The sequence below is a fragment of the Colletotrichum chrysophilum genome, assembly GCF_026319265.1.
Source record: "Colletotrichum chrysophilum strain AFK26 chromosome Unknown scaffold_92, whole genome shotgun sequence".
Taxonomy (NCBI): Eukaryota; Fungi; Ascomycota; class Sordariomycetes; order Glomerellales; family Glomerellaceae; genus Colletotrichum; species Colletotrichum chrysophilum.
In genome coordinates, this window is record NW_026517379.1 from 111,467 (window position 1) to 136,313 (window position 24,847).

At 53.4% G+C, this 24,847-nt stretch overlaps 9 protein-coding genes across 9 annotated transcripts; 4 read left to right on the forward strand and 5 right to left on the reverse strand.

The window, feature by feature from the left end:
* Positions 1-1,944: 1,944 nt before the first annotated feature.
* On the forward strand, positions 1,945-3,273 carry COL26b_009510 (uncharacterized protein; the record flags this gene model as incomplete). Its single annotated transcript, XM_053182238.1, has 1 exon — positions 1,945-3,273. The coding sequence occupies one exon, from the start codon at positions 1,945-1,947 to the stop codon at positions 3,271-3,273; it is 1,329 nt and encodes a 442-aa protein (XP_053033821.1).
* Positions 3,274-3,510: 237 nt separating this feature from the next.
* CYP8 (Peptidyl-prolyl cis-trans isomerase cyp8) lies at positions 3,511-5,214 on the reverse strand (the record flags this gene model as incomplete). Its single annotated transcript, XM_053182239.1, has 1 exon — positions 3,511-5,214. The coding sequence occupies one exon, from the start codon at positions 5,212-5,214 to the stop codon at positions 3,511-3,513; it is 1,704 nt and encodes a 567-aa protein (XP_053033822.1).
* Positions 5,215-5,981: 767 nt separating this feature from the next.
* On the forward strand, positions 5,982-7,964 carry COL26b_009512 (uncharacterized protein; the record flags this gene model as incomplete). The annotated part of the gene is made up of 7 exons (XM_053182240.1): positions 5,982-6,053; positions 6,131-6,164; positions 6,247-6,413; positions 6,476-6,798; positions 6,851-6,966; positions 7,018-7,260; positions 7,312-7,964. 7 exons carry the CDS (start codon positions 5,982-5,984, stop codon positions 7,962-7,964), a joined length of 1,608 nt encoding a protein of 535 aa, XP_053033823.1.
* A 252-nt stretch (positions 7,965-8,216) lies between these two features.
* COL26b_009513 (uncharacterized protein) lies at positions 8,217-9,637 on the reverse strand (the record flags this gene model as incomplete). Its single annotated transcript, XM_053182241.1, has 3 exons — positions 8,217-9,070; positions 9,135-9,339; positions 9,398-9,637. The coding sequence occupies 3 exons, from the start codon at positions 9,635-9,637 to the stop codon at positions 8,217-8,219; spliced, it is 1,299 nt and encodes a 432-aa protein (XP_053033824.1).
* Positions 9,638-10,453: 816 nt separating this feature from the next.
* COL26b_009514 (uncharacterized protein) lies at positions 10,454-11,915 on the forward strand (the record flags this gene model as incomplete). The annotated part of the gene is made up of 2 exons (XM_053182242.1): positions 10,454-11,013; positions 11,069-11,915. The coding sequence occupies 2 exons, from the start codon at positions 10,454-10,456 to the stop codon at positions 11,913-11,915; spliced, it is 1,407 nt and encodes a 468-aa protein (XP_053033825.1).
* Positions 11,916-12,175: 260 nt separating this feature from the next.
* Positions 12,176-13,077, reverse strand: COL26b_009515 (uncharacterized protein; the record flags this gene model as incomplete). The annotated part of the gene is made up of 2 exons (XM_053182243.1): positions 12,176-12,897; positions 12,957-13,077. 2 exons carry the CDS (start codon positions 13,075-13,077, stop codon positions 12,176-12,178), a joined length of 843 nt encoding a protein of 280 aa, XP_053033826.1.
* A 4,910-nt stretch (positions 13,078-17,987) lies between these two features.
* Positions 17,988-18,267, forward strand: COL26b_009516 (uncharacterized protein; the record flags this gene model as incomplete). The annotated part of the gene is made up of 2 exons (XM_053182244.1): positions 17,988-17,998; positions 18,048-18,267. The coding sequence occupies 2 exons, from the start codon at positions 17,988-17,990 to the stop codon at positions 18,265-18,267; spliced, it is 231 nt and encodes a 76-aa protein (XP_053033827.1).
* An 863-nt stretch (positions 18,268-19,130) lies between these two features.
* On the reverse strand, positions 19,131-20,090 carry COL26b_009517 (uncharacterized protein; the record flags this gene model as incomplete). The annotated part of the gene is made up of 3 exons (XM_053182245.1): positions 19,131-19,436; positions 19,497-19,743; positions 19,804-20,090. 3 exons carry the CDS (start codon positions 20,088-20,090, stop codon positions 19,131-19,133), a joined length of 840 nt encoding a protein of 279 aa, XP_053033828.1.
* Positions 20,091-21,520: 1,430 nt separating this feature from the next.
* Positions 21,521-23,742, reverse strand: COL26b_009518 (uncharacterized protein; the record flags this gene model as incomplete). The annotated part of the gene is made up of 3 exons (XM_053182246.1): positions 21,521-21,660; positions 21,983-23,599; positions 23,712-23,742. The coding sequence occupies 3 exons, from the start codon at positions 23,740-23,742 to the stop codon at positions 21,521-21,523; spliced, it is 1,788 nt and encodes a 595-aa protein (XP_053033829.1).
* Between the last annotated feature and the right edge of the window lie 1,105 nt (positions 23,743-24,847).

The following is a 24,847-nucleotide window of genomic DNA, read 5'->3' on the forward strand; positions in this document are numbered from 1 at the left end:
CACGCGAGCTAAGTAAGCTAAGCGGCTGCGGTCCAGCTTTCCCGGAATCAATCCTGGCCATGCACGCTTCTGCAGCCATTCCCGCCGGGGACATGCTGCCTAAAGCCACAGTTGTAATGCGGTTTGTTTGGTTTGCTGTCTTCACCCGGTGACCTGTTCGTGATATGCCTTAGGTACTCACTCGCCAATGTGCCCAGCAGGCAGCGTAGATTTGACCGACCATCTACCAGCAAACGAATGAATGTACGGATACTCCGTACGTATGGATAGGCACGATGACACTAGGTGCATCGTCGATCGGCCCACGGCACAAAGAAATATGCTCTCTCGTTTGTGATGGCGCGACTGAGATTGGTTGCACAGGCTCCGTTTCTCCGTAATGGAAACAGATACTCGTGCAGTAAATCTGCCAGGCCTCGGCATTGGACCCAAAGCCGTTGGACCAAGACCCTGGCTCTGGCTGCCCGGTTCTAGGCTCACGAAGCCCCCGTCGCCACCGTTGCGTGTCCAGTCGTGCGTCCTCCAAGGGCTCTTCCGGCCCTGCAGGTATCGCACCCCCGTCGCTGGGATTTTCTGTCTCTGTTCCGGAACGGCCTGAAGCACCTGCTAATGACAGCTGCGGAGGCGATAACGCACTCAGGCAGGCTCTGATTTTGTCGTTCCATTCTTCAAGGCATGCCACTGACATGCCCCAAACGCCCGACTGAACAACGCATATGTCGTTGACCTCCTGATAGATCCCTCGAAGATACCAAGAAGCATCCCCCTTTTGGCCCGTTATCTTGCATTCTCGACTCGAACTCGACCGTTGAAAGCTGGGCGCTCCTCCACGGAGCATGGTGATCTCCGACCATCGCTGCCCGCTCTGCATGAATCCCGGTTTCTCTGCACATTTCATCTCCGCCTCGCAGCCCTCGCTTCTCCCCGCCCCGATATCTCGTCGTAAAAATGGACTAAATCAAAGTCCGACGATGGCACCCCCCGAGACAAATCCATCCCGTTCGGCAGTCTTTGAGCACGGCCAACCTTTGCTGTCTTCTTCGAGACGACCCGCCGCCGATATCAAGCGAGCCATCTGAGTGAGGTTTCAACATGGTGTATTGTGGGAAGCCGTCGAAGGGCTGCTCTAGCTGCCGAGAGCGAAAGATCAGAGTAAGTGTGGGCTTGCAGGCGTGCTTCTCCATAGTCATTACCGCGGCCGAGCATGCCTTTCTGTCAACAGGAGCTCTTTCCGAATGCTGCTAGAAAACGGCACCCTGATAGCGTTGAGCCACGTCGACCTAACATGATGCTAACAATATTCCCCGTTAGTGTGATCAGAAAGAACCCGGCTGTGGCCAATGCGAGAAACGCCAGCAAGAATGCCCTGGCTACCGCAACCTTGTCGATCTTATGTTTCGAGATGAAAGCGCCCATGTCAAAAGAAAGGCAACCAAAACAAGGACCCGGATCTCTGGAAAGCCTCCCACAGCGTCAAACGCTCCAGGCGCCCCCGAGCCCCCGGGACTCAGCGGGAGCGCACCGTCCAGCTCCGGTACCGAGCCCGAAAACCCCGCTCCGTATCCCAGAACGACCAACAGAGCGACCGACGCTCGTCGAAAACCCGCCCTTGCGCTCGCTGTTATAACCCAGCCCGTTTCTGTAAGGAGCAGGCCACGCCAGGCTCCCTGGCCATCACCACCCAAGCCTGCCTATCCTCCATCAAACGACGACAGCGACGATGAAGATAGCTCATTGCCATCACCGGAAGAAGGCAACTGGCCTTCGTCACCACCGACGACCTTGTTGTATGCGCTGGCACCCTCGTATCAGGAGCGTGGGACGGCGTTCTTCTTCTCTCGCTACGTTTCGGCTGATGAAAACGCGTGCTACCAGAACTATGATTTCGTCTTCGACATCTGGCGTCCAGCTAGCATGCTTCCAAGTCGACAGGTTGACGGCGTCATGGCAAGCATGACTGCCGTGGGTCTGGCCGGCCTAGCTGACCTGACCAAGTGCCATCAAACGATGGACTGGGCACGCAGGAGCTACGGCACTGCTCTCCGTCTGACGAATGACGCATTACGGGATCCATCCGAAGCAGTCAAGGATACAACAATGCTTTCGATTCTCGTCCTCAACACGTATGAGATGCTCACCGGTCGAAGCCCACAGACAGTCCGGGCATGGCAAGAGCACCTAAACGGCGCTTCTGCCTTGGCAAAGATGCGCGGCCTCGCCCAGTTCAGGTCGAGGGCCGGTGTGCGTATGTTCATCATGCTGACGCACATCGCGTTGACCAGCTGTATCCAAAGGAGCTTGCCAATGCCCCCATCTCTGGTCGAACTTCGCAACCAGCTGGGTATGCTTTCGCCTCCGGGTGACCCGAATTGGCGAATGTCGGGACCTATATATAGAGTCATGCAGCTGCGGCACGACATCAAGCGTGGAAAGCTCAGACAAACAGAAGCAATCGTGGACCAGCTGGCTAAGGTCGACAATGAGTTTGTCGACATTATCGCAGACCTCCCAGAATCGTGGCATTACCGATTGGTGAACCTCTCACAGTCCCACCCAGCAGTCTTCGATGGGTTCCACTGCCATGTGTATCCTGCATTGGGCCTTGCGGCTACATGGAACGGCATTCGATCTCTGCGAATGTTGGTGCACGAGACAATCATTGGAGAGCTCTGCAAAGATCTCGGCGAACAACCAATCCTCTCATGGCCGTATGAGGCAAAATTCCAGCTCGCAAAGTCTGTAGACGCGCTAGAGAAGCTGCGCGATGCCATCTTGGCTAGTGTTCCTCAGCACTTTGGCGTCGTCAACTACAATGACGCGAAGCCGGAGGACCGCGGGTTGCCAGTCACCCTCGTCAGGGCACGAAGGCCACCAGTTCGCGTCGTACCATCGCCGGCAACATCTGCGTCATCCTCCCCAGAGTGCCCATCTGCTGATTCTCCTCCCCGCCCTGGATCTTTCAGCGGGCCTACTCTTCACGATCCCATCCAAATGGAAGGGGTGAGCAACAGTGCGGAGCGTTTCATGATACTTGCTTCGGCTAGCAACACTATTGTGTGGCCGCTATATCTGCTAGGGGTCTCGTCTTCCGGTACACACGAAGTAAGGGAATATGTAATCGACCGCCTGCAAGCGATACTCAAAGAGGCGAGTCTTCAGCAGGCTGGCGGGGTGGCTCAGATGGTTCGGAATACCCAGGTTTCTATACCCTGGTCCGATTTGCCTTGGGATCAAATGCCGCAACTACCAACATCGCCACGTGTGATGGTGTAGAGCCTAGCACTCATCTGAAGGCCTGAGACACGGCGCCCTAGAAGTGGTAGCCTAGTCAGGTCTCTTCATTATATATCAATATACACACGACATAGTCAAGACATACAAGAGAGATTGCCGCACCGCTTGGCGAGGTCGACGCAAAGCTTTGGGGTATCTTGTCTATTTTGGATTTTGGATTCTCGTTTCCTCAGGTGACCCTGTATGCTCGGCTCCGCGACAGCCAGTCCTGACTTTTCACCAGTTGTCGAAGTTGCCGAAACCTCCACTCTTCATCTTCTTTCGTGACGGCTCCTCCCATGTATCAAGATCTTCTGCGTCGATACGCTTTGAGCCACTCTTCTGTGTTTTGAGGTACTTGCCTACAGTAGCACAGCCGTTTGCGGTCTCCAAAGTGCCGTCAGCTTTGATTCTCTTCCCTGTCCAAGTAGTCTTGTCATCTTCTGTACCGCCGTTGAGCTCTATAGCCTGCTTGGCCTTCTCCAGCTCTTCGATGTTGCTTTTCTCCTTCAAAAACTCCTCGAAAGGATCAAGATAGACCACAACCTCCTTCATCACGATCTTGTTCAGCGGCCTGTCAGATCCATCGGTTGGAACGTCCTCCATCTTTGACAGTACGTCAAGGCCACCGACAACCTTACCAAAAACAGTGTGCTTGTTGTCGAGATGCTTCGTTGGCCTATAAATGATGAAAAACTGGCTCGAATTGGTGTTCTTACCCTTGTTCGCCATGCTGATGATTCCTCGAGCATTATGCGTCAAAGGCCCGTCAAACTCGTCCTGGAAGTTCTTGCCCCAGATACTAGTACCGCCCTTTCCCGTCCCAGTAGGATCACCTCCTTGAAGCATGAAGTTTCTGATGTTCCGGTGGAAAGCGACGCCTTTGTAATAACCCTTTTGGGCGAGTCTTGTGAAGTTCCATACTGCACGCGGGGCAAATTCTGGGTATAGCTCAACGTTCAAATCGCCCAAATTCGTTTCTATCCGGGCGTAGCCTTTGATCTTGACCCTTTTGGGGTTGAGCATGTATTCCTCGTCGGTCAACAGAGCCCGCTCGCCGCTTGTTTCTGGCGTCAAACCCGTGCTGGTGAAACTGGCGGCTGCTCTGCCAGTTGTGTACACTGCCGCATTGGCTGGTATTTTCTTATCCATGATCATGGACTTGCGTTGCACCGCGGAACCGGGCTTGACGACCGCAGAAGAACGATTCACATCGAAGCCTTCGTCGCGTTTCTTACGAGCCTCTTCAACAGCTTGCTTAGCACGGAGGACCTTGTCGCCAATGCGACCCAAAGCATTGATGTTGACATTGCCCTCCTTCCGCTCCTCCTCCTGCTCCTTGGTCAAAATGGCCTCTTCACCGTCCTTGAGAAACTTGAACTGGCTCAGGTCCCTACTCGCAGCATTCTGCGGGTCTTGGAGAGTAATGATGTCGGCTTTGGTAAATTCCTTATCATCCAGAAGATCCCGCCAGTTCTTGGCCTTGACATTCATTCGCTCGACCGTGTCCCAGGCGAAGACGTTTGCATAGTTTCCGTGTCGGATCGCAACGATATGGGTGTTGTCTGTGAAAACCTTGAAGGTCACGGGATCAATCAAGTCGCCTTGACCGAAGCCCGGGGTCCGCGAGTCGGTCTCGGCGTTCCTGGCGAAGTTGAGTTTGATAAGGTCTTTCGCATCGAGACGATCGCCGTTGACGGGATTTGTGCCGTGCTTGTCTAGCCACGAGCTGATGACTTCAACGTCGAAAATGGTACCATCTTGGGTGCAGACGGGGTTTTTGAAGGGTTGAAGGCTGGCTGCGCAGAAGTTGAATGGCAGCCGTCGGAAAGAGCCTGGACGCGAGCGCGCATTGACGTTGGCGCCAGCACTGGCAGAGTATGCGTCAGATGAGGACCACTCCGAGTGAGTGATGTACAGCTTGTCGGTATTTTTGCCCATCGTAACGTAACGGAAAGGCGTCGTGGTAGTCGGGAACTGGGTTTGCGAGGCTGGATCGCGACGTCGTACCTATGGGTGAAATGGCCAGCCCCATAGGTGGAAGTCCAGTGAGCTTTTCTTAGTTGCTAAGCCCGGTAGCGGGGATGGCTGCTGTGCACCCAGTGCATGAAATTTCAGCGGGACCAATTGACGGAAACATGCGTAGATACCAGCCTGAGGTAGGTACTTCGTACGGTGCCTAATTAAGGTGCGTAGGCGCTCACTTGCACTAGCGGCTCTGGAAGCATCTCACTAAAGCTGGAAGTAGGTGGTCTTCTCCAATGAAACCTTGCAGGGATTGCAGGTCCAGCAGCAAGCGTACGGATACGCAGTACGTAGGCAGGTAGGTACCTCGGAGCTTGGCACGTCCCTGTTCCAAGGTCCTCCCTTCCGTGGTCAGTTTCGCCAAAAGGCTGCCAGCCTGGCACCGGCACACTTTGCTGCAGCAAGCCCAGCTTCACATTGTTCCCCGTGCAACGTATCCGACTTCGCCGCACTTATCAAACTCCACGATCCGCCATCAGCAAGTCGCATAGGTCCCACGTCGCAAAGCGCCTAGAGAACCGGCATGCTCGATACGACAACTGCTATTCCATATCTGTGGTAGACGCACCAATCGAGTCCGACACAGACCTGCTTCTCCTTCTCTCTAGCCACCAAGACTTCTTCCCAGAGCCGCCGACTGGTCGTTTGCCGACACCAAGCCCGCGATTCGAACCAAGGTCACGATGAAGGGCTGGCTTTGGGCCTCTGCCTTGGGCTTGTCCCTATGGACGGCCAACGCCCTTGAGGTCAAGATGGTACGAAACTTGTTCTACCATAGACACCGCTGCCGACGTGCCGCTTTATAACACGGAGACTAACCCATAGTGCTCAGGATCAAACCGATGAGAACAGACAGAGATGCTCTGGTACGTGCCATTCTAGTGCCAAAAGGACTTTCTACCTAATTCATTGTCCATATCAATGGGATGCTGATACGTGTTGCGATAGGCATGTACAGCCGCACTGCTTGGGGCGGCCCCGTCGACCCCTACATCAACGTTATGTTTCTCCCAAAGCAAGCTCCGGCAGATCAAGACCCTACTGTCAGCTTGGTCATCTTCGAATGGAAGGACGAGGACCTGATCGGGGTTCGCGAAAGTCAGGACTCGGAGCATGTGAGGCGCATTCCCGAAACTAGCATATATGTACGAAGGCAACTGATGTTCTCGATGGGTAGAAAATCGGCATCTGCCAGGAGCAGTTTGTTAAGAAGGGTTTCTGTAACGAGACCGATGTCGGCAAATTCATCATCGATCCGGAAGCCACCACGAAATCGAAGAACATGATCGATACGAAGGCGATTCATCTGAAGGAGCCGCAGGCCACCAAATACATGATTCGCAAGACCGGCTACTACTGCGTTCTCACCGACCGTTTCACTGCGGATGAGTATACTGCCGTTGTCGAATTTCGCAATGCGTACGGCGAGCTGCCTGCCACGCAAATCCCGAAATTGCCTTTCTATGGCGGAATAACGATTCTCTACGCCTTGGTTGCTGTGTATGGACTCTCCGCGCATTGCTTCAGTTGTTGCAAAGCTAATATTTTGTAGATTCTGGGGTTTCCTATACTACCAGCATCGCCAAGACATCCTTCCAGTCCAAAACTACATCACAGCAATTGTGATTTTCTTGGTTGTCGAAATGCTCATGACCTGGGGCTTCTACGGTGAGCCAGATTGTATGTGATACCACGATCATGTCCCTGATAAGTTCTCAGACTACCTGAACCGCAACGGCGCCAATATTGGGTCTAAGGTGCTCCTTGTCATTGTCGCCATCCTCAACGCTGCCCGCAACTCGTTCTCTTTCTTCCTGCTTCTGATCGTGTGCATGGGCTACGGAGTTGTCAAGCCGACGTTGGGCAGGACGATGGTTTACGTGCGCTGGCTTGCGATTGCCCACTTTGTCTTCGGACTTGTGTACGCAATTACTAGTTTGCTGATCACCCCTGACGCAGCTGGTAAGTTTTGATGCCCATTTTGCGAATGCGACATGCTTACTTGGGTAACAGGACCCTTCGTCCTCCTGATCGTTCTTCCGCTTGCTGGCACACTTACTGCTTTCTACGTGTGGACGTTGAACTCCCTCAACTTCACCCTCAAGGACCTGCGTGAGCGCAAGCAGCATGCTAAGGAAGCTATGTACAAGAAACTGTGGTGGTGCATCCTAATCAGCATTTTCGTCATCTTCGGTTTCTTCTTCTTCAACAGCTTCAGTTTTGCTTCTGTCAACGACCCTGATTACGTCCCCTTCCATTGGAAGTCCCGCTGGTTCGTTCTCGATGGCTGGCTCAACCTTGTCTACTTCGCAGATGTTGCCTGGATCGCCTACGTCTGGAGACCGACAGCCAATAACAGGCGCTTCGCTATGAGTGATGAGATCGCTCAGGACGATGATGGAACCTTCACAATGGCGGACATTGGCGCGCCTGACGACTCGGACGATGACGAGGAAGCCCAAATCGGCAAAGAGAGCAACCCGCGATCAGCTGCCACTGCTTCATCGGGTGCACAAGCGAGCAATATGCCCCAGACGCAGCCGCAAAGACACATTCCACGAGATTCTCTGGACGGAGAGACCATCTTCGCGGTGGGCGAAGATGGCGATAGATTCTCAGACGACTCTGACGAGGAAGACGCCAAACTTGTGGGTCCGAGGAAATAGATGAATTTGAGGTTTGTGCAAGGGGCAAAAATCGGCAATGACATAATTGCAGTGTACAACATGCACTTGGAGGTGGCGTTTGCGTATTCCACTCGGTTTCATTGTTCGGTAAGAGGCCTATGTGTTTAGAGGTGGGAATCATGATATTTGGTTTCGTTGAAGCATACCAACCTCCCTCGAAGAAGTGAGTCACTAGAGAAATGTGTTAGGAAGCTGTCAGGCGGCTAATGTTGGCCAATTGTATGTGTGACTTCACACATCACCGCCAAAGCCAACCGGCCGTCTTCTTCCTTCATTCTCTGGCAAGATCGCCATGGCCTTGTAGACCTTGCCCATGCCCCCTGGGCCGCGATCAGTCAGACGCTTCCAAGCCTTCTCAATATCCTGGGCCTTATCAGCAACACCTTTTGCCCCGGCTTGCCTCATGAGCACCTCCGCCCGCTCCTTGATGCCCATCTGGCCCAAAAATGCACCTTGGTCAACGGGGCCGTGAACCTCCACCCCCTCACTCGAACGTGTCGCCGCCTCAGCAATGGCCGTGAAGTCAACGTCGGCACTCAGATCAACAAGACCAGGGTCTGCAAAGGGGCTTACACGGCGGTGGCGACGGATGCCACGCAATGAGTTGATGGGGACTGTGTCAGCCGTGCCATAGTCCAGAATCAAGGCTGCGCCAGAGGGACGAGCTTTGGGATGCTGCTTGGAACCGCCAATGCGGCTGGCGAAGTCCGCTGCATAGAGGGACGCGTCGGCGCAGATCTCGGCCACAGCATCAGGGATGGACTTGAGACGGCTATATCTTGAGGATGACTCAGGCAGGTATCTTGAATGGCGCGTAGGTCCCGTGGAGAGTGTCATCTGGAAGTCGGGAATCGGATCTCCCTGCTCCGACTTGGGAATGTTCATAGTCTCATGAGTGGCGTCTGGCGGAGTGGGGGACACCAACATTTCTCGCCATTCGACCTTGGGTTTACCCTCTGCGGGAATCGTTGATGACGCGTTGCTTGTTGCAGGCTCGCGAGGAGGCGGTTGGACAGTTACAGCCTGGAAGGCGTGTATAGGGAGGGCATCAAAAAACTCGTGGGCCATGATGAGGGGCATCTTGTCTGGGTCTAACGATCGAATTCAGCTTTCATGAACACATACGATGAATGAATAATCCGGGCCTACCGCAAGGAATCGACTTGATTGTCTCGGTCCAAACAATAGGCAAGCTTTCATACTTGCAAACACTGTGATAGCCAACCTTGGACTCAGTCATGGGAGCGTCAGGCCCGCACAGAAGGTTCTTCTGAGCCTCACGGAGCTGAGGACTAGCTTCGACCATGTAAATGGCGTCAATACTCGAGGCAAACTCTTTGAAGTTTTGCATAGTCTAGAAAGGGCATCAGCTTTCTGCTCAAGGACCACGCAGGTGGCGCAGATTGGCTTACACGAAGCATGTCGTCCATCAGTGTGCCACGTCCAGGGCCAACTTCAACAAGCTCAACACCTCTCTTAGGTTTTCCTTGGCTCAGCCACTCTGCAACAAACCACACACCGACCAATTCGCCAAACATCTGGGAAATCTCGGGTGAGGTAACAAAGTCTCCCTTCAACCCGAACTGGTCTCTGTTCTCCTCGGCCAAGCCGGTGTAGTATCCGTCAATGTCGCCAGTTAAACACATGCGCATGTAGCTTGCAAGAGGGATTGGCCCCGTCATCTGCCCACAACATTGTCAGAGTAGATTTGCGATGATAGTGCCCACGGGCGCATACAGAGATAGCTTCGGCCAGCTGCTTCGCCAGAGGAGTGGACCACTTTCTCTCCTCCTTATCTTCTCTATTTCGCCTGGGAACAGACTCCGAGAACGACCTTGAAGTGTTTACCACCCATGATCCCTGTGTGACGCGGTTTGAGGCGACAGCTCGTAGACCAGCCGTGAGAGCGCGTCGAGGAAAGAATCGTTGCATCGTGCCCGTCGTATCGTAAGAGACCTTCGACACTCTTCTATGTTTCATATGCTGAATTATGTCGAAGTCATCGCGCATCTGCCGAGAAAGAGACGAGATCTGTTTCGGTAGCACATTCACATGTGTGACGCGGCGGCATGTGCTTTTCGTCGCTTTTGGCTTCAGAGTCCGGTTTCCCACGACAATGGTTGGCGGGCAAGTCGGGGCCAGCTTCTGAAGCTTTCATCTTAGCGTATCCATATTTGCGGCATGTGCGATAAGATAAGGACCCTTGCTGCTCTAGCTTCGTCACCATCTCCTGGAAAAGTCGGAGCAGTTCGCTGCCGACTCACCGCGCGTGATCCCTGCACACAGCCCGAGACTCATGGAACCACCGCGCCCAGTCGTCTTCTGTGCAATACCCGAATAGCTGAGCTTCTGCTGGTATCTAAACTTCACAACAGCATATCTCAAACAGAAATTCTTGGAGCGGGCATGCGAGCTGGACAAATCACGCACCTCTTCCAAATAACACCCAATACTATTGCGCCGACGCAATGGCAAGCAACGCCAGGTCTAGATGGGCCGATAGCGCGGAAGATGCAGCTCTGGAGGCCAAGCTGAAGCGGGAGAAGGAAGAGAAGAAGCGTATCAAGGCAGAGAAGGCCCAAAAGGCTGAGGCCGACCGATTGGCTCAACAGGTCAAAACGAGCAACGACAACGCCGCCGAGAATCACGACGAGTCCCGACCAGCGAAAAGACGGAAATTCACGCCAGATCCCGAAGGCAGAGCCCTGGACGGCACTTCGAATAAAAAAGAAGGCGCATTGAAACTCATGCGCATGCCCTTTGGCCATTGGAGAAAGTGCCGCAGTGTCGAGAACTACGAGAAGCTGAACGACATCGAGGAGGGTACATACGGTTGGGTTTCACGCGCCAAAGAATCCAGGACGAATAGGGTTGTCGCTCTGAAGCGTCTAAAGATCGAACCAGGCGATCGTAATGGACTTCCAGTCACGGGCTTAAGGGAAATACAAATCTTGCGGGACTGTAACCATCGCAATATTGTAAATCTGGAGGAGGTTGTGGTTGGAGAAGAGACTACCAAGATCGAGAAGTACGCCATGACAACATGGCATCCTTTGGGGGACAACACGCTAACCAGCTTGCAGCATTTTTCTCGTTCTAGAATTCGTTGAGCATGACCTGAAGAGTATACTGGAGGACATGCCCGAACCGTTTCTCCTATCCGAGGTCAAGACACTTCTCCGACAACTAACGGCCGGCGTTGCCTACCTCCACGACAATTGGATTCTCCATCGCGATCTCAAAACATCGAATCTTCTCCTGAATAACCGTGGCCAGCTCAAGATTGCAGACTTCGGCATGGCTCGTTATGTCGGCGACCCCCCGACAAAGCTGACCCAACTCGTCGTAACGCTGTGGTACCGGTCGCCCGAGCTGCTCCTGGGGGCCAAGACCTACGGCAAAGCCGTCGACATGTGGAGTGTCGGCTGTATATTTGGAGAGCTACTCACGCGGGAACCACTTCTCCAGGGCAGCAACGAGGTTGACCAGGTCACGAAGATCTTCGAGGTGTGCGGCGTGCCGACGCAGGATAGCTGGCCGACATTCAGGAGCCTTCCGAATGCTCGCTCCTTGCGTCTTCCAAAGAACTCTCTCACCACGGGGTCTGTCATCCGTGCAAAGTTTACAACGCTGACCAACGCCGGTTGTGCGTTGCTTAACGGTCTATTGTCATTGAACCCCGACTCACGGCCTTCCGCGAAGGAGATGCTGGATCACATGTACTTCAGAGAAGACCCGAAGCCCAAGAAGGAAGGCATGTTCCCTACGTTCCCTAGCAAGGCCGGCCAGGAGAGGAGGCGCCGGCATGAACCTAATGCGCCCGTACGTGGCCAGAATGCAGTCGAGCTGGGAGATGTCGACTTCAGCGGCATCTTTCAGGGTAGGGACAAGGAAGAGAGGGGTGGAGGGTTCTCGTTGAGGATGGTGTAAGTCACAACCAAAGCGCAAGCAGCGGGCATAGAGAAAGTTTAATACATGACCGTACGTGTTCGATCAGTATCATCATTAAGCTATGTATCAGGAGAACTCATAAACATTTCCAAGTTTATATGTGAAGCCACCATTTTGCCCGACCATGTTGAACACAACGCCACCCTAATGATCACCGTAAATGATTACCGCTGGACTTGTTCTCGCTCTCAAAGCTCCCAAAATAAGATGTTCAACCCTGATTACCAAGGAAATAGTCATTAAAACATGCCTAGTCCAGCCACAAACCACGTAAAGCTGGCGACGGTGATGATGCTCATACCCACGGCCATGCTAATGGCCTTGCTATTGAGCGCGGAGGCAGCCGAGTCGCAAGTCGGGCAGTTGAAGTCGCTCAACGGTGTGTACGCTTGGGGCTGGTACATGCCAAAGGTGAGAGCGTTGGAAACACCCAGGTAGCCGGCGCCTGCAGTAGCAGTGACGCTGGATTCGGCGTCATAAATAATCAGCGTATACGCGTCGTTGCCCAAGGGAGCTGAGGCATCAGTAGCCTGGACGCTCGTATCCCATGTGTAAGAAGCGGGCTCGGCCCAACTCATGTTCTGTGTCAACGTCCACGTCTGGGATCTGGAAGAACAGCTGATGAGCACATCAACGGCTGTTGGGGTGGCTTGCACATTTGTGTAGTTCCACTTCCAAGTGACGTAGTCTCCGATCTTGTACAAGTTGATAGAGTTGGCCGTCGTCGCGGGATCGACCATGACAACACTGCCAACAGGATCTCTAGCATCGAAAGTAGACTCAGAGCTCGCGGTAGCATCGGTGCCTGTGCCGGTGGCAGACCCAGTGTTGGTGCCTGTCTTCACCTTTGCGGTGTTAAGGTTGGTTGTCTTCGCTCCGCCGGTGTTCGTCGCGTCTGCGGTAGTGGCGGTTGCTTTAGCACCTGTCGTGGCAGATGCCGCTTGGGTGGCAGTGGCAGCGGCTATGTTCAAGTCAGAGATATGGACGAGCGACCAACAACCGAGCCTTGATATAAAATACCTGTGGATTCGTCATTTTGACGAACTACGAGCGCATCTACATCAGGGAGCCATTGTGGCCAAGCGGAGGCCAGGGAAGAAAAGACGGCAAGGCCGAGAGCAAGAGTGTGAACGGCCTTCATGATTATCGATCGAGGTACGGGTGGAGGGTGGCAATCTTATGAAACGAGTAAACACCAGGGGGAAACTCAGTGGTGCGGCTTGGACGAATATGTCGAGAACTCGTCGAAACAGCAGTGAACGATTGCAATCGAGCGGGGTGATATATCTTGGTGGTTCGAAGAGCTTTGAGGTAGGGTGTCAGGATGGTGTGGTGTCGGTTCGCGGTGACCCCTTTTTCGGTGGGCAAATTCGCAATAACAAGACTTGGGGTAAACTTGTCGACGTCCAAATCGGCCAAACCGGGTGAGCCTTTGTGATTTCCTCCTCTTTCAATAAGCGACCGAAAAAGCGAGCGAGTGTGTCAAGCGAGTGTCGATATCGAAATTGAAATAGCAGTAGAAGAAAAGGAAAAAAAAAGGTGACGAGAAGCGGCGCTGGTGGTGAAAATGCTGCTGGGAAGCAAATCACATGAGGATTGTGTGAGAGGGAAAATGATTAGAGGCGAGAGAGGAGAGGGAGACGAAATCTGCAGTGGAATTTGCGTTAGCCCCGGGTAAGGTAGTAATTAGGTAGGTAGGCCTCAGGAGGACTAGGTAAGCATTACGGCTAGGAAAGCACTGGAATGGCAACAGAGAAATTTGGGGCGGGTTCAACAGGAGACGGGAGAAGACTGTGAAAGCGCACAGCACTGGAGGTCGAGTGGATGGGATGGGCCCCAATTGATTAGGTTTGGTGGGTCCACAGCAACCAAGGCGAACCCCCGACTGTCCAAGTCACTCCAGGGACAACAGCGCCCAGTGACGGGATGATCGCGAAAAAATGGAATGCAGGGCAGCACAGCGACAGGGGCGGAGCCTGCTAGAGCATGCACCATACGGGATGCATAGAAGCAAGAGATGGGGTGGCACAGCCGAACAAGCCAAGGCACCTCGAGTTTTCTAGCCAATCCTGTGCTGTGTGCTAACACCATTACCTCAGCCCGCCCGGGTGAAAGATGGGATGGGAATGGAAAATACAACATCAGCAACAATAGTAAGAGCATGACACCACAGGGAAGGAGCACGGGAGCAAGAAAAAGTAGGATCAACAAGCCAGTCACTCTTCCAGCCGTCCTCTGGCGGCACATCGAATCGCCATGGGCCTCCAGGTTCCCGCCACCCGACAAGCACATATCTGTACCTAAGGTATGCAGTCCACGGGTGACTCTAGCGGCACATGGGCTGCCCGCTCGCCGTTGACCAGTGAGCATACCTAAGATGCGCATCCAACCCCCCGTCGCGCGTCCAAAAAAGGGGAAAGGGAGGGGAGGGCCATGGGCAGCCAAACACCGCTGGCATAGTGTAACGCCCGGCTTTGATAGCGACAGTATGCACAGCACCTCAGTTGCTGAGGTGTTCCGTACTTTGAGTGGGTAGGTACCTACCTTCTTCGCCGTCCATTCGTCCAGGCCCGGACCTTAGTACAGATGCAAAGACCAACCAACCGGACTGGTGCGTCGGGTGAGCAGACTGGATCCACCAGCCATCGTATTCCTTCCCCTCCAACGCCTCTCCTAAAAATAATTACCGGGACGCGCGCCTCCACAGATTCAATCAATGATGGAACTGAGGCGAGACCGATGGATGGAGCGATGAGCGCCTATGAACACCTGTGTCAGTCGAATTTCCTCCTGACGATTCTAGAGCAGGATTCATCGCGAGACTGGTCCCGTTGGTCCGACTCACCATCGCATGTCGTCCGTCAGGCCCAACTGTCCTCGTGTTGTACTTAGGTGCCTTCGTTTTCGAGGCAAAGGACCGCGACTGTGGGTGTAAACACCGGATCGAACCACGGATGCCCCGAGTAAAGACGACGCAGGGTACCGTCAGCTGGCTGTCCTTGACTCGGAAGCGTCGCCCATAGCACGCCCGAAATGGACGGCTCCCACCAGCATCTTATGCAGCTCGGTGCAGCATGGGTTTGGCCCACTCGCATCGATTCTTATCAGGTTTTCGGTGCACATCATGTTTGTCCTCGTATATAATACTACAGGAAGGGCCTGCGTAGCCAAGCCGTTGAATGCAAACCAAGCAGGCTACGCACAGTAGCACGGACAGCATCTGATGCACATCAAATGTTTTGAACCACCGCCGCCAAAAACGGCTGCGATCTTCCAGACTCTCAGAGACCTGTCCCACTAGAACCGAAGTACAAGTTTCTTCAAGGTGACGCCGTGATCCGCGGGAAGTGTTCAGTCCTTTGCTAGGCTTACCCTGTTCTGCCGGGCCAAACGGTCCCTCGGTGAAACGGGCTCCTCTACAGTTGCGACAGTGGCTTTTCAGGTTAGGTAGGTACCAAACCACCTCTGCGACGGCGGCGGACTAAAAGAAAATTCGGAAGCTCATCGTGTTCCTGCTTGATCTTGAACTTTGAAGGCGTCTTCATCGCCAAGACATACCTTGAGCACTGGTATGTTGTATGATTGCCCAGCCGAATTTGGTTTCTGCGGCGAGTCGTGACGAATGCCGGCATGATTATGCATTTTGATTGAGGAATGACATGTTGTGCTCGGTCTGCTGCGGATTATCTTCTGCCTCCCTTGACCAAATGCCTTGCCCTATGCCATCATTGCCGCCAAACCATGAATACGTCGGCGGGAATATAATGTCCATTCCACGACGACGCCAAGTGCTACAGTAGCGTTTAAATCTCAGTTCGTCCTTCCAACCCTCTCAGATGATCGATGACTCAGCAAGAAATTGATTTCAGGTTCAAGAAAGGGCTCATTTGTGTCAGTGGAAATGCCACTTCGTCAGCAGTTCGTACGCTGTACCTTCATTGACGGACTATGGAAGGGCGATACCTAGTTCTCGACCGACGGTGGATTCTTGCTGGGCGTGTAAGGAAAAGGGGGATGGGGGGGAGGACACTCCAGGGGTCTTCTCTGTTGCTTCTGAAGTTCAGCATTGAGTTTGCGGGATGAATGACGAAGAGTTTGGACGACGTGAAGCTTCCCGTCCGTTGACATGCCGCCTCATGGACCACCGGCTTTCTGGGCCCAGGAACTGGCCTGGAAAGACTCCCGTCCGAGACTTTGGAGTTCGATTCACCCGAACCCATCATGCTGGCGGCTGAATGTGGGGCTTTACGGACCCTGCACGAACACTCACACTGTGACCTCACTCACTCCGGTAAGCTATCCCATCGAGTGCGAGATGACGTCGGTACATACCTATACGGGGTAGTAGCGAATTATGTATTAATCCGGCTTCATTTCCCTTATTCCCGCGAATGGAAGGCTTTTAAAACGGGCAGATTTGGAGAAAAGTGGGTGGTGCTTGTACCGACGTCATCTCGCACTCGATGGGATACTACCTTGGTAAGGTAGGTAGGTAGGCACCTAGGTGTCGCTTATCGATAAGACAAGCTTCTATCGGCCACCACCTTCGATGCCTACCTAGGTACCTACCTCATCTGAGGTAACCTTCCTTAGATAGGTACCCCCAAGTGGCTTGCTGCGTTCGATATCGAGCGGCCAATAACTTCTCCAAACTCACTTTTTGCCAACCTGATTTTTGTTGGCGATCACCTCGTGCCAGTCATGGTGTCTTTCGTCAGTGACACGGTCTCAATTGACCGGTCCTATCTTGATACCTTAATCCGCAGGTAATTACGCCTGACACAATCTAGCTGGAGTCTACCGTCTGAGCCTCCTTCGAGACCGAACGAGGCTGCTGCGAGCTGGCAAGATGCTAACAAATGGCGCAGGGCTGAGCTCGTACGTCTCACACCATCATTTAGCTGTCTTCTTCTCCCTCGATCGGAGAATATGGGAATGCTGACATAGACTCGGCTCCTACAGAACACTAGTGACCCTACGTCGTGTCACTCCACCATCACCATCTCTCGCGCCGAGCATGAAACTCTGCTCAATGCTGCTCGTGAATTCGGTATAACGCCAACCCCCGCTACTTGGCAATACAGGATTGCCGAGCACCAAAATTCATTTGTCTGACAAACTGAATAGCCAACCTGCGCCGCAACCTGATGAGAGGTGGTGTCACCGATGATACACTTGCTGTAAGTCGTCGACTCCACACCATGCGTCTCGTTAGCTAAGCAAAATGTTGCCCAGGTTCTGACGAGCGACGAATCCCAATGTCAAGAGGATGAACAGAAGCCGGCCGGTCAAATCCCCGACCCGTCTTCGGGCGGTGGTCCAGACTATGTTCACAAGCCAAGCCAAAAGATTACGGCTGCCACACGAGTTCCCAACAGCGACTGTCATGGAGGCCAACCCAGTGATCGCGGGTCCATTAAGCAGGATTGGGCTGACACGGAAGTCCATGAGATTTCGGAATTGTGCATTTCCCCCACCGAAACCAACCATCAGCAGGGCTCAAGTCACCAAGACAAGGATCAAAAGCCTTCTCGTCTCCAGTTCGAGAAATCGACCACCAGAACGGTCTTGATCACCAATTTACCCGATGGGACGACTCACGCTGATGTCACGGCCGTCATCCGAGGTGGTCAACTCCTGGACATCTTTCTGCGCAAGCATGACCGCTCTGCCCAGGTCTCCTTTTTGCATTCGGCAGAGGCTCAAGACTTCCTTGAGCATGCGCGTCGCCACGACTTGTATATCAAACACAAGCGAGTAAGGTTGATATAAATGGTTGCAAACGCTCTCAGCTAAACAAGCTATTAGGTCGAAGTCCGCTGGAGCGATCGACAGTTCATTCTACCTGGCCACGTTGCGAGTAAGATTGGAATCGGCGCTACACGGAATTTAGTGATTCGGCGTTGTGATCCGAACCTGACCGAGGAGGGTGTCCGGGACGACTTGGAACACATCCACAACCTTGTTGTTGTTCGCGTCTCGTTTAGAAGTGGCAGCTGCCACATTGGCACTAACTCGGTTCACAATGCCATGTTTGCGCGTACCTGTATGATGAGTCGCTTGTAAGCTGGTCTGCTCGAGGAAGTACAACAAATACTGACCAAGCCACAGCAAGTACAAGGGTTCCAGGATCGACTGGGACGTCGACGAGTGCTCGCAGCCACTGGAGAAATTTCAGTACCCCCGCGCCCCGGCACACTCTCTGTCAACTAAGCGCCCGTCGGACCCCATGGCAAACCGGTTTCAACTCTTGCACCTGGACGACGATGATGAGGATGAGGATGTAGCTCTTCTAGAGTTCCAACGACGCCCGATGGACATCGTGGTTTGAGTAGAGATACCACACCAGGGTTCTCGCGAGAGTTTTATCCTTGCGCTCTGCCTTCGGTCTAGAGTCCGGAGTCAGGTGAGGGAATTTGTGTGTCATTTCTATGCTTCAGGCGTTGGTTGCGAATACCCTTGGGCTTTATTGTGTTATGTTGTCCTGTTCCTTGGCAGCAGTGCTGTGTGGCTTGGTCTCCTAGGAGGGCGGCGGTGCGTCAGGGAAGTCGGCATAATTCTGAGACGTGTCAATGAGTCACAATACAATACCAAGCTGCGTTTCTTGATAGTTCTTTTCAAAGCCTTTCTCACCGATGCGCATCTTCCAACGCGGTTCAACTTCACTACATGTCAGGCTATAATGATTGAAATTGAAAAGTAATTGAATCATCTATGATACCAACCAGATTGCTAACCTAAATGTTTGAAGACAAGATGCATCAAATGTTTGCCTAAAGTCTTGCTAGCTGGGCGTTGTCAGTTGGCTATCCGGCAGTGTCACCTATAACTTTGATTATAACTGAGCGCACCTAATACCTCGATAAGGATGACAGTAGTACAGAAAACGATAAGGCTAGTAATGGTAACGATGATAGACAACGATAGAAGACGACGATAGAAGACGACGGCAGAAGACGACGATAGAAGACGACGACAGAAGACGAAGATAGAAGACGACGACAGAAGACGATAAAAGCGAGTATCCCGGAAACGTATTTGAAGGTAATATAGGAAATATAGAGGGTCTCGCTAGCATATGCGGATTACATGCGTATATGATGGACAGCCCGGATAGCTGACTGACACTTCCCGGCTGGCGAAAGTCTTTGCCAAACCTTCGCTTCTACAAAATCAGAGGGTGCCGTAAAACCCTCACACAACACCCCAGGCCTGATCGATAGGCAAGCTCACTCCGTTGATGGTTCGTGCTTGATCGGAGGCGAGGTAAATGACCGCTTGTGCAACCTCGAGGGGCGTTATGTCCGGCGTCGACCCTGATGCATGGGTTTGCAAAGCATGGACTGGCTCAACTTGGGCGTAGGCCTCGACATCAAATTCATCGCCTTGTCCCGTGGCAATGGCCTTTCCAATACGAGAGTCAATCGCACCGGGAAGCACAGCATTGCATCGGATGCCCTCCTTACGGAAGCGCCATGCCACATTCTTGGTAGCACCAATCTGTAGACGACACTGTTAGCACCTGACCTCAAGATTGCCGTTCTTCTTCGTACGACTTACCAGTCCATGTTTGCTGCAAGTATACGCTATGCCAGCAACTGCCCCAGACAGGCCAGCCGTACTAGACACATTGACAATGGCACCAGTGCCCTTCTCCTTCATGAAGGGCAGGACAGACCTCATCATTTTGACCGGGGCCGTCAGGTTGACTGCCATTACTCTATCCCATTCTGCGTTTGTGACGCCGTCCACGCTGCTGAAACTATCCATGACACCTGCAACGTTGACAAGCAAGTCGATTCTCCTCCTAGTGCCGTTGTCAAAATAATTTTCCCCCTCAAGTCCCTTCTGTCAGCACGGCACTCACCCGAATGACGAAATTGATGCGTAAACTCCATCCTCGCATGCTCGCGGTTCTGTCAGGTCAGCTCGGTGGAAGTGGAAGCGGCCGTGATCACACTCCTGAAGAAGCGAGTAGTTGAATTCGCGCGCATCGAGACCGCAAACTTGAAATTGGTGTGCCAGCAAGAGCTGGGTGCAGGCCAGGCCGATCCCCGAGCTGCATCCGGTGACAACTGCTACCTTGCCATAACCTATTGGGTCAATCGTCTTGGGAGGGATGAAGAGGGCGTCTGGGGAGGTGTGGAAGAACATGATTGATTGTCTGGGAGGTAAGCCGGAAACATTGATATCCACGGTTCCAGCTGGGCGAGGTTTTCTTCTCGCCGGGAATGGTTCTGGACGGAACAGCGCCAATCAACAGTCTAGCTGTCGTGGGAGATTGGGGGAAAAATTGGTTCATCATCATGCTATGTGCTGGAGCCTCCATTATATCGTCTTGGGTCTCGCGAGTTGACCGTGTCATCGGTGCATCCCGCGCACATCATCATCAGAACAAGTGGTTCGACAGAAGGTCAAATGCGTGGCAAGCGACTTCCACTTGTTGGTTCTCCTTGCTTCCGCCATCCTAAACCGGGCTATAACTCATTTTGCACACTCTCTCTGCACCTCGGCCATCAGCCCACTTTCCATTAACACTCCACAGCAGCCGGCGTTTGCCGTGCTCCAAGAATGCCGCATGAGGGAGAAACAGCTAACGGAAGGTCGTTCTTCGTTGAAGACCGATGCGGGCCGGCTACACACGGTCACGCCATTGCCGGAGCGCGGGCAGTCGATTGACAAATGGTACAATGCGGGGGTGGGTATTTGTTGCCATGTGAATTGCTTCCCCAGACCTTAGGAAAGTATCACCTTGGTACGAGTGCTTGGAGAGTTTCTTCCAACCACTGAAGCGAAATTGGCAAACGAGGTGCATCCCAGGGTATAGTATTTCCTTCCTGAATATTTCATCCTGCACCCTTGGCCGTTCTCCTCAAGCACTTGTCCACCAACGTAGATACTTTGCCACGTCCTCAACCCATTGCAACGCAATACCAAAAAAATAAGATCGCGACTCCATCTAAATGCATGCGTATGTTCGCCGGACAAATCATTAGACGGTTTGTCAGGAATTAGCTGGAGGTGACTGCCGTTCCACCACCCGTCACGATTGTCCTATTTGCTGTTGTTCGCTACTGATGTTAGGTAGCCTAGCAGGAAGCTACGATCCGCGGGCGAAATGGGTGTTTGACTGCCACGTCGGGATTCAGGCAGGCCTTCAGGCAAGCCTTGCCCGCTTGCAGAGGCAAGAGACGCCACCCGTGATCGCATCCCCCCCATATCAGGCGGCATTATCTCTCTCGTCTTTCCCTTGTCATCCACCGCATAGCCCGGACCAGGACTGGGCGACTGTGGCTTCCCGAAAAGCGAAAGAAGCTTCTGCCTCTGTTCCGTGGACATCTCGGGCTTGCGCTGTAACGCAGCTGGTGCTGGCAGCGCGGATGCTGCCGGAGGGCTCGCCAGACTGGCGGGCTTGTCCGCACCAGCGGCCCCGAGGAGTGCTGCCATAGCGGGACTACGAGGTCCTATCGGCTTATTCACGCTCTCCATGTGCTGCGAGACATGGCTAGACTGTAATTGAGGAGGGTTGTTGAGAACCGCCAATTGGTTGATTGCGCCCTGATTGTATACACTTCGGGTTTCCGTTATTCTGGGGCTGTAGCCACTGGTAGAATGAGGGCCTCGACACTCAGTTCCTCCGATTTGTTGCGATTGAAGTGAGAGATTATGTGACGACATCTGAGTTGCAAGATCTGCAGGTCCCTGGGGGGGCCTGCTGAGAGGACTGCTTGACACGGGTTGAGTGCTGCGGTTTTGGAAGACAGGGCTGGGAATGTCCTGGTTGTCTCCCCTCGTGGTCGAGATTCCCTTGAGAAGCGCGGCACTCGCAGTAGTTGCTGGAAGTTCAGCAGGTTGATTGGCAAGAGGAGAGCTGGTTTCGGGCTTCTTGAACATATTGAGAAGAGCAGAGCGATGAGCAGGGTCGACAAGTTGCTGGCCCCGCTGGCTCATGGCCTGATTTGGGTTGGAATGGACTGGACTTGCATTCGAGAACGGTAAGCCAGGCTGCTGAACATACCCTTGAGCCCCTGCATGACTGTGCATACCGCTAGAATGCTGAACATGTGCGCGGGTGGGCTGGCTGTAGGACCCTGGGACCTGACCTTTGTCTGGACTGATGGCCTTGGTATCGGATTTGAGGACGCCCAGTAGAGCCATAGATTGATTTGAGAGCTGCCCAGCAGGCGGCTTGGGTTGATACAGCAGGTTCTGGGTTTGCTGTTGAAAATATGCTTGCTGATATTGCGCGGTGGGTACAGATTCGTTCAGAGTCCCCTGCGCATGCTTTGGCGGAGGGGGTGGTGTACTATCGGCAAAAGCCCCTCTGCTGAGCAAAGACTTTTGAACCTGAGGAGGCAACGGCTGCGGATGTCTCAACGGGGGTTGCAGGTGGCCGTAAAGAGGTCCATTCATCAACGATGGATCTTGTTGCCTGACCTGGTGGGCCATGCCTTCGGCGTTGCCATGCTGAGAGAAGGCCCATTGCTGTGGAGTTCCATCTGGAGCAACTGGGAAACCGGGCGGGTGTTGATAGCTCGCCAGCGGCACCCGTTGCTGAGAATGGTGTTGTCCGTGAGGGCTTCGCGGCTGAGGGACCTCTCCAATGGTGTGATCGAGAGGCGTATGCGGTACCGGCGCAGCTGGAGCAGCCTTGACGGCAGCCTGGTTCTTCGCCTGAAGAATTGCTAATAGCGACGCGCCCTTATCTCCTCCGCTCTCTGAAGAGATGGGAACCGACGCACTTTGAGCCGCCGCAGGCTGAACTTTCAAAAGACGCTGCAACTCCATAGTTGCACCCTCTAGAGTGTCTAGGGCTGGTGTTCGTGTCGAGGCATCTGTTACCGGTTCTGTTTGCCAAACGTCGTCTTCGGCCACGAGCTCATCGTGAAGGGGGTGAGGCTGGAATTGCGCATCGTTGGGTCCTTTGACAGCGTCCCTCTTCTTTTGCTGCACAACCCATTTTTTCAAGGGCACTAAGAATGGAGCTACCATGTAAAACTTGTTGGCATTCGCAGCCGCGGCTGCGTCGTTCTGGTTTTGCGCGCCCTTCTTCCGGAAGGCAGGAAGCTCAGATAACTTGTACCACTGAATCTTACTGATCTCTTTTCTGGTTCGGGGTTGGAAATGTGTGTCCATGGGAACATTGCGGAAGACGTAAAGCCTTAGTTGCTGCTCCCGCATGGTGACCTCGATGTATTTGACATCGCGATTCTCGGGAACCAAACCAGCTGCATGCAAGTCGTATCCTGTTTCCTCGTACACTTCGCGAATGGCACATTCGAGATCGTCTTCGTCCTTGTTTATTTTCCCGCGAGGAAAGCTCCAGTTGGCGCCTTTCTTCCAACCTTTGACCAAAATTGTGGAGTCCATAGCCTCGTTGAGCAGAATTGCACCTCTCACAGGGACTCTCGTCTTGTATTGCAAAAACTCTTCGAAGGCTTTCGTGTGATTCTCGACCGAGAAGGGAGCGAGGAGGGGACAGTGCTGAAATATCCTTAGACTAAAGCTTCGGAGCGTCATAGAGGGCAGGGTCGGGTCGAGCGGGCGGACGAAATCTTCGTAGAACCATTGTGCCTCCTCGATCTGAAAGCATATGCGTGCAACCGACGACAAATCTTCTTCGGGAAGGTTGATAATGAATCGGACACAGAGGTCGTCCAACCCTGTTCAGTTATGATACTTCGTCAGTCCCGTTTCTGGCAGTGGTGATGGAGCGGTAAGGAAGGCAGGCTCGGTAGCTGACGCCACGGTTATTCGGGGTGTGGGGTAACGTACAGTCCTCCAGCTGCATCTTTTCTTCGGCCATTGTGGGCGACGGCCTAGACCATATCCCTGGAAAAGTAAACCCTGGTCTTAATCGCCTATGCTAGGAGGTTTGATCGGGATGGAAAGAGGCTCCTGGCGGCGAGTATGTATCGAATACAGGGCGAGGAGCGGCAGTGGCATGTTACGAGGTAGGAGGTTTGATGGGTTGCAGATCAGGCTCAGGCTCGAAGCTTCACGCTTGCGACCGGAATGCGCCCTGCGACTGGAATCGGTAACGGCAGAAAGTAACACGTCAAGTGAAGAGTGGCATTGGGTACCTCGCACTTTCAATCGTGGAAGCAGCCTCTTGGTTGTTGGTTGCAGTGTTGCCGATTAGCAGAGGCGGAGAAGCAAGCGACACTCTGCTCTTTGTTGACGATGGGTGAGGTGGCCAGCCAGTCAGATAGCGAGGAAGCACCTGTGGCATCCGCGACCAGGCGCAAGAACACCAATTAGCCACGCCGGTGGAGGTAGGTGGGACGGACGTGGCAGATATTGTGTGGCGGAAAGCTCGAGCGAGGGACCTACATGATTGGCTCGTAGGGCCAACCTTGCTCGAACAACGCGTCACACTGTCTTTTGCATGAGGCTCCTCATGCCAAGATAGTGCATTTAGGTACATGCGCACTGTGCCACAGCCCTTCTCGAGACTTCAGATCACCATCTTCTATCCGGTCTACACTGGTTTCCCTTGTCAAATGGCGGGCTGCCTCCGACTGTGCATGGGCTAAGCAGTAGACACAGCAGGTGTATCCTTTGATCTTTCAACATTTGATCATGAAATCTGGCCTGGATTGCATGTGAGAGGGTGACGACAGGGACTTGAGACGATCTGGAGTTCCCAAGCCACAATGTGGCTGAGTAGAGTCTCGACCTCACTTCGGTTGCCACACTTGCGCGCTCTCTTCAATGCCATTTGGACGTCCCGGTGCAACGGACACCGCTGAATTGCCCAGTAATGGTCATTTGGGTCGCATGCTTACTGGGGACCGTACAGCGAAGGCGCTGCAGCATGATGTGAAACACCGCAGCTAGCTTGCTCTAGCTCCACTGCAGAGGCCTCTCGGGACTGCTGAAAGTGCATTGGCGTTCAGTGACCGACATGA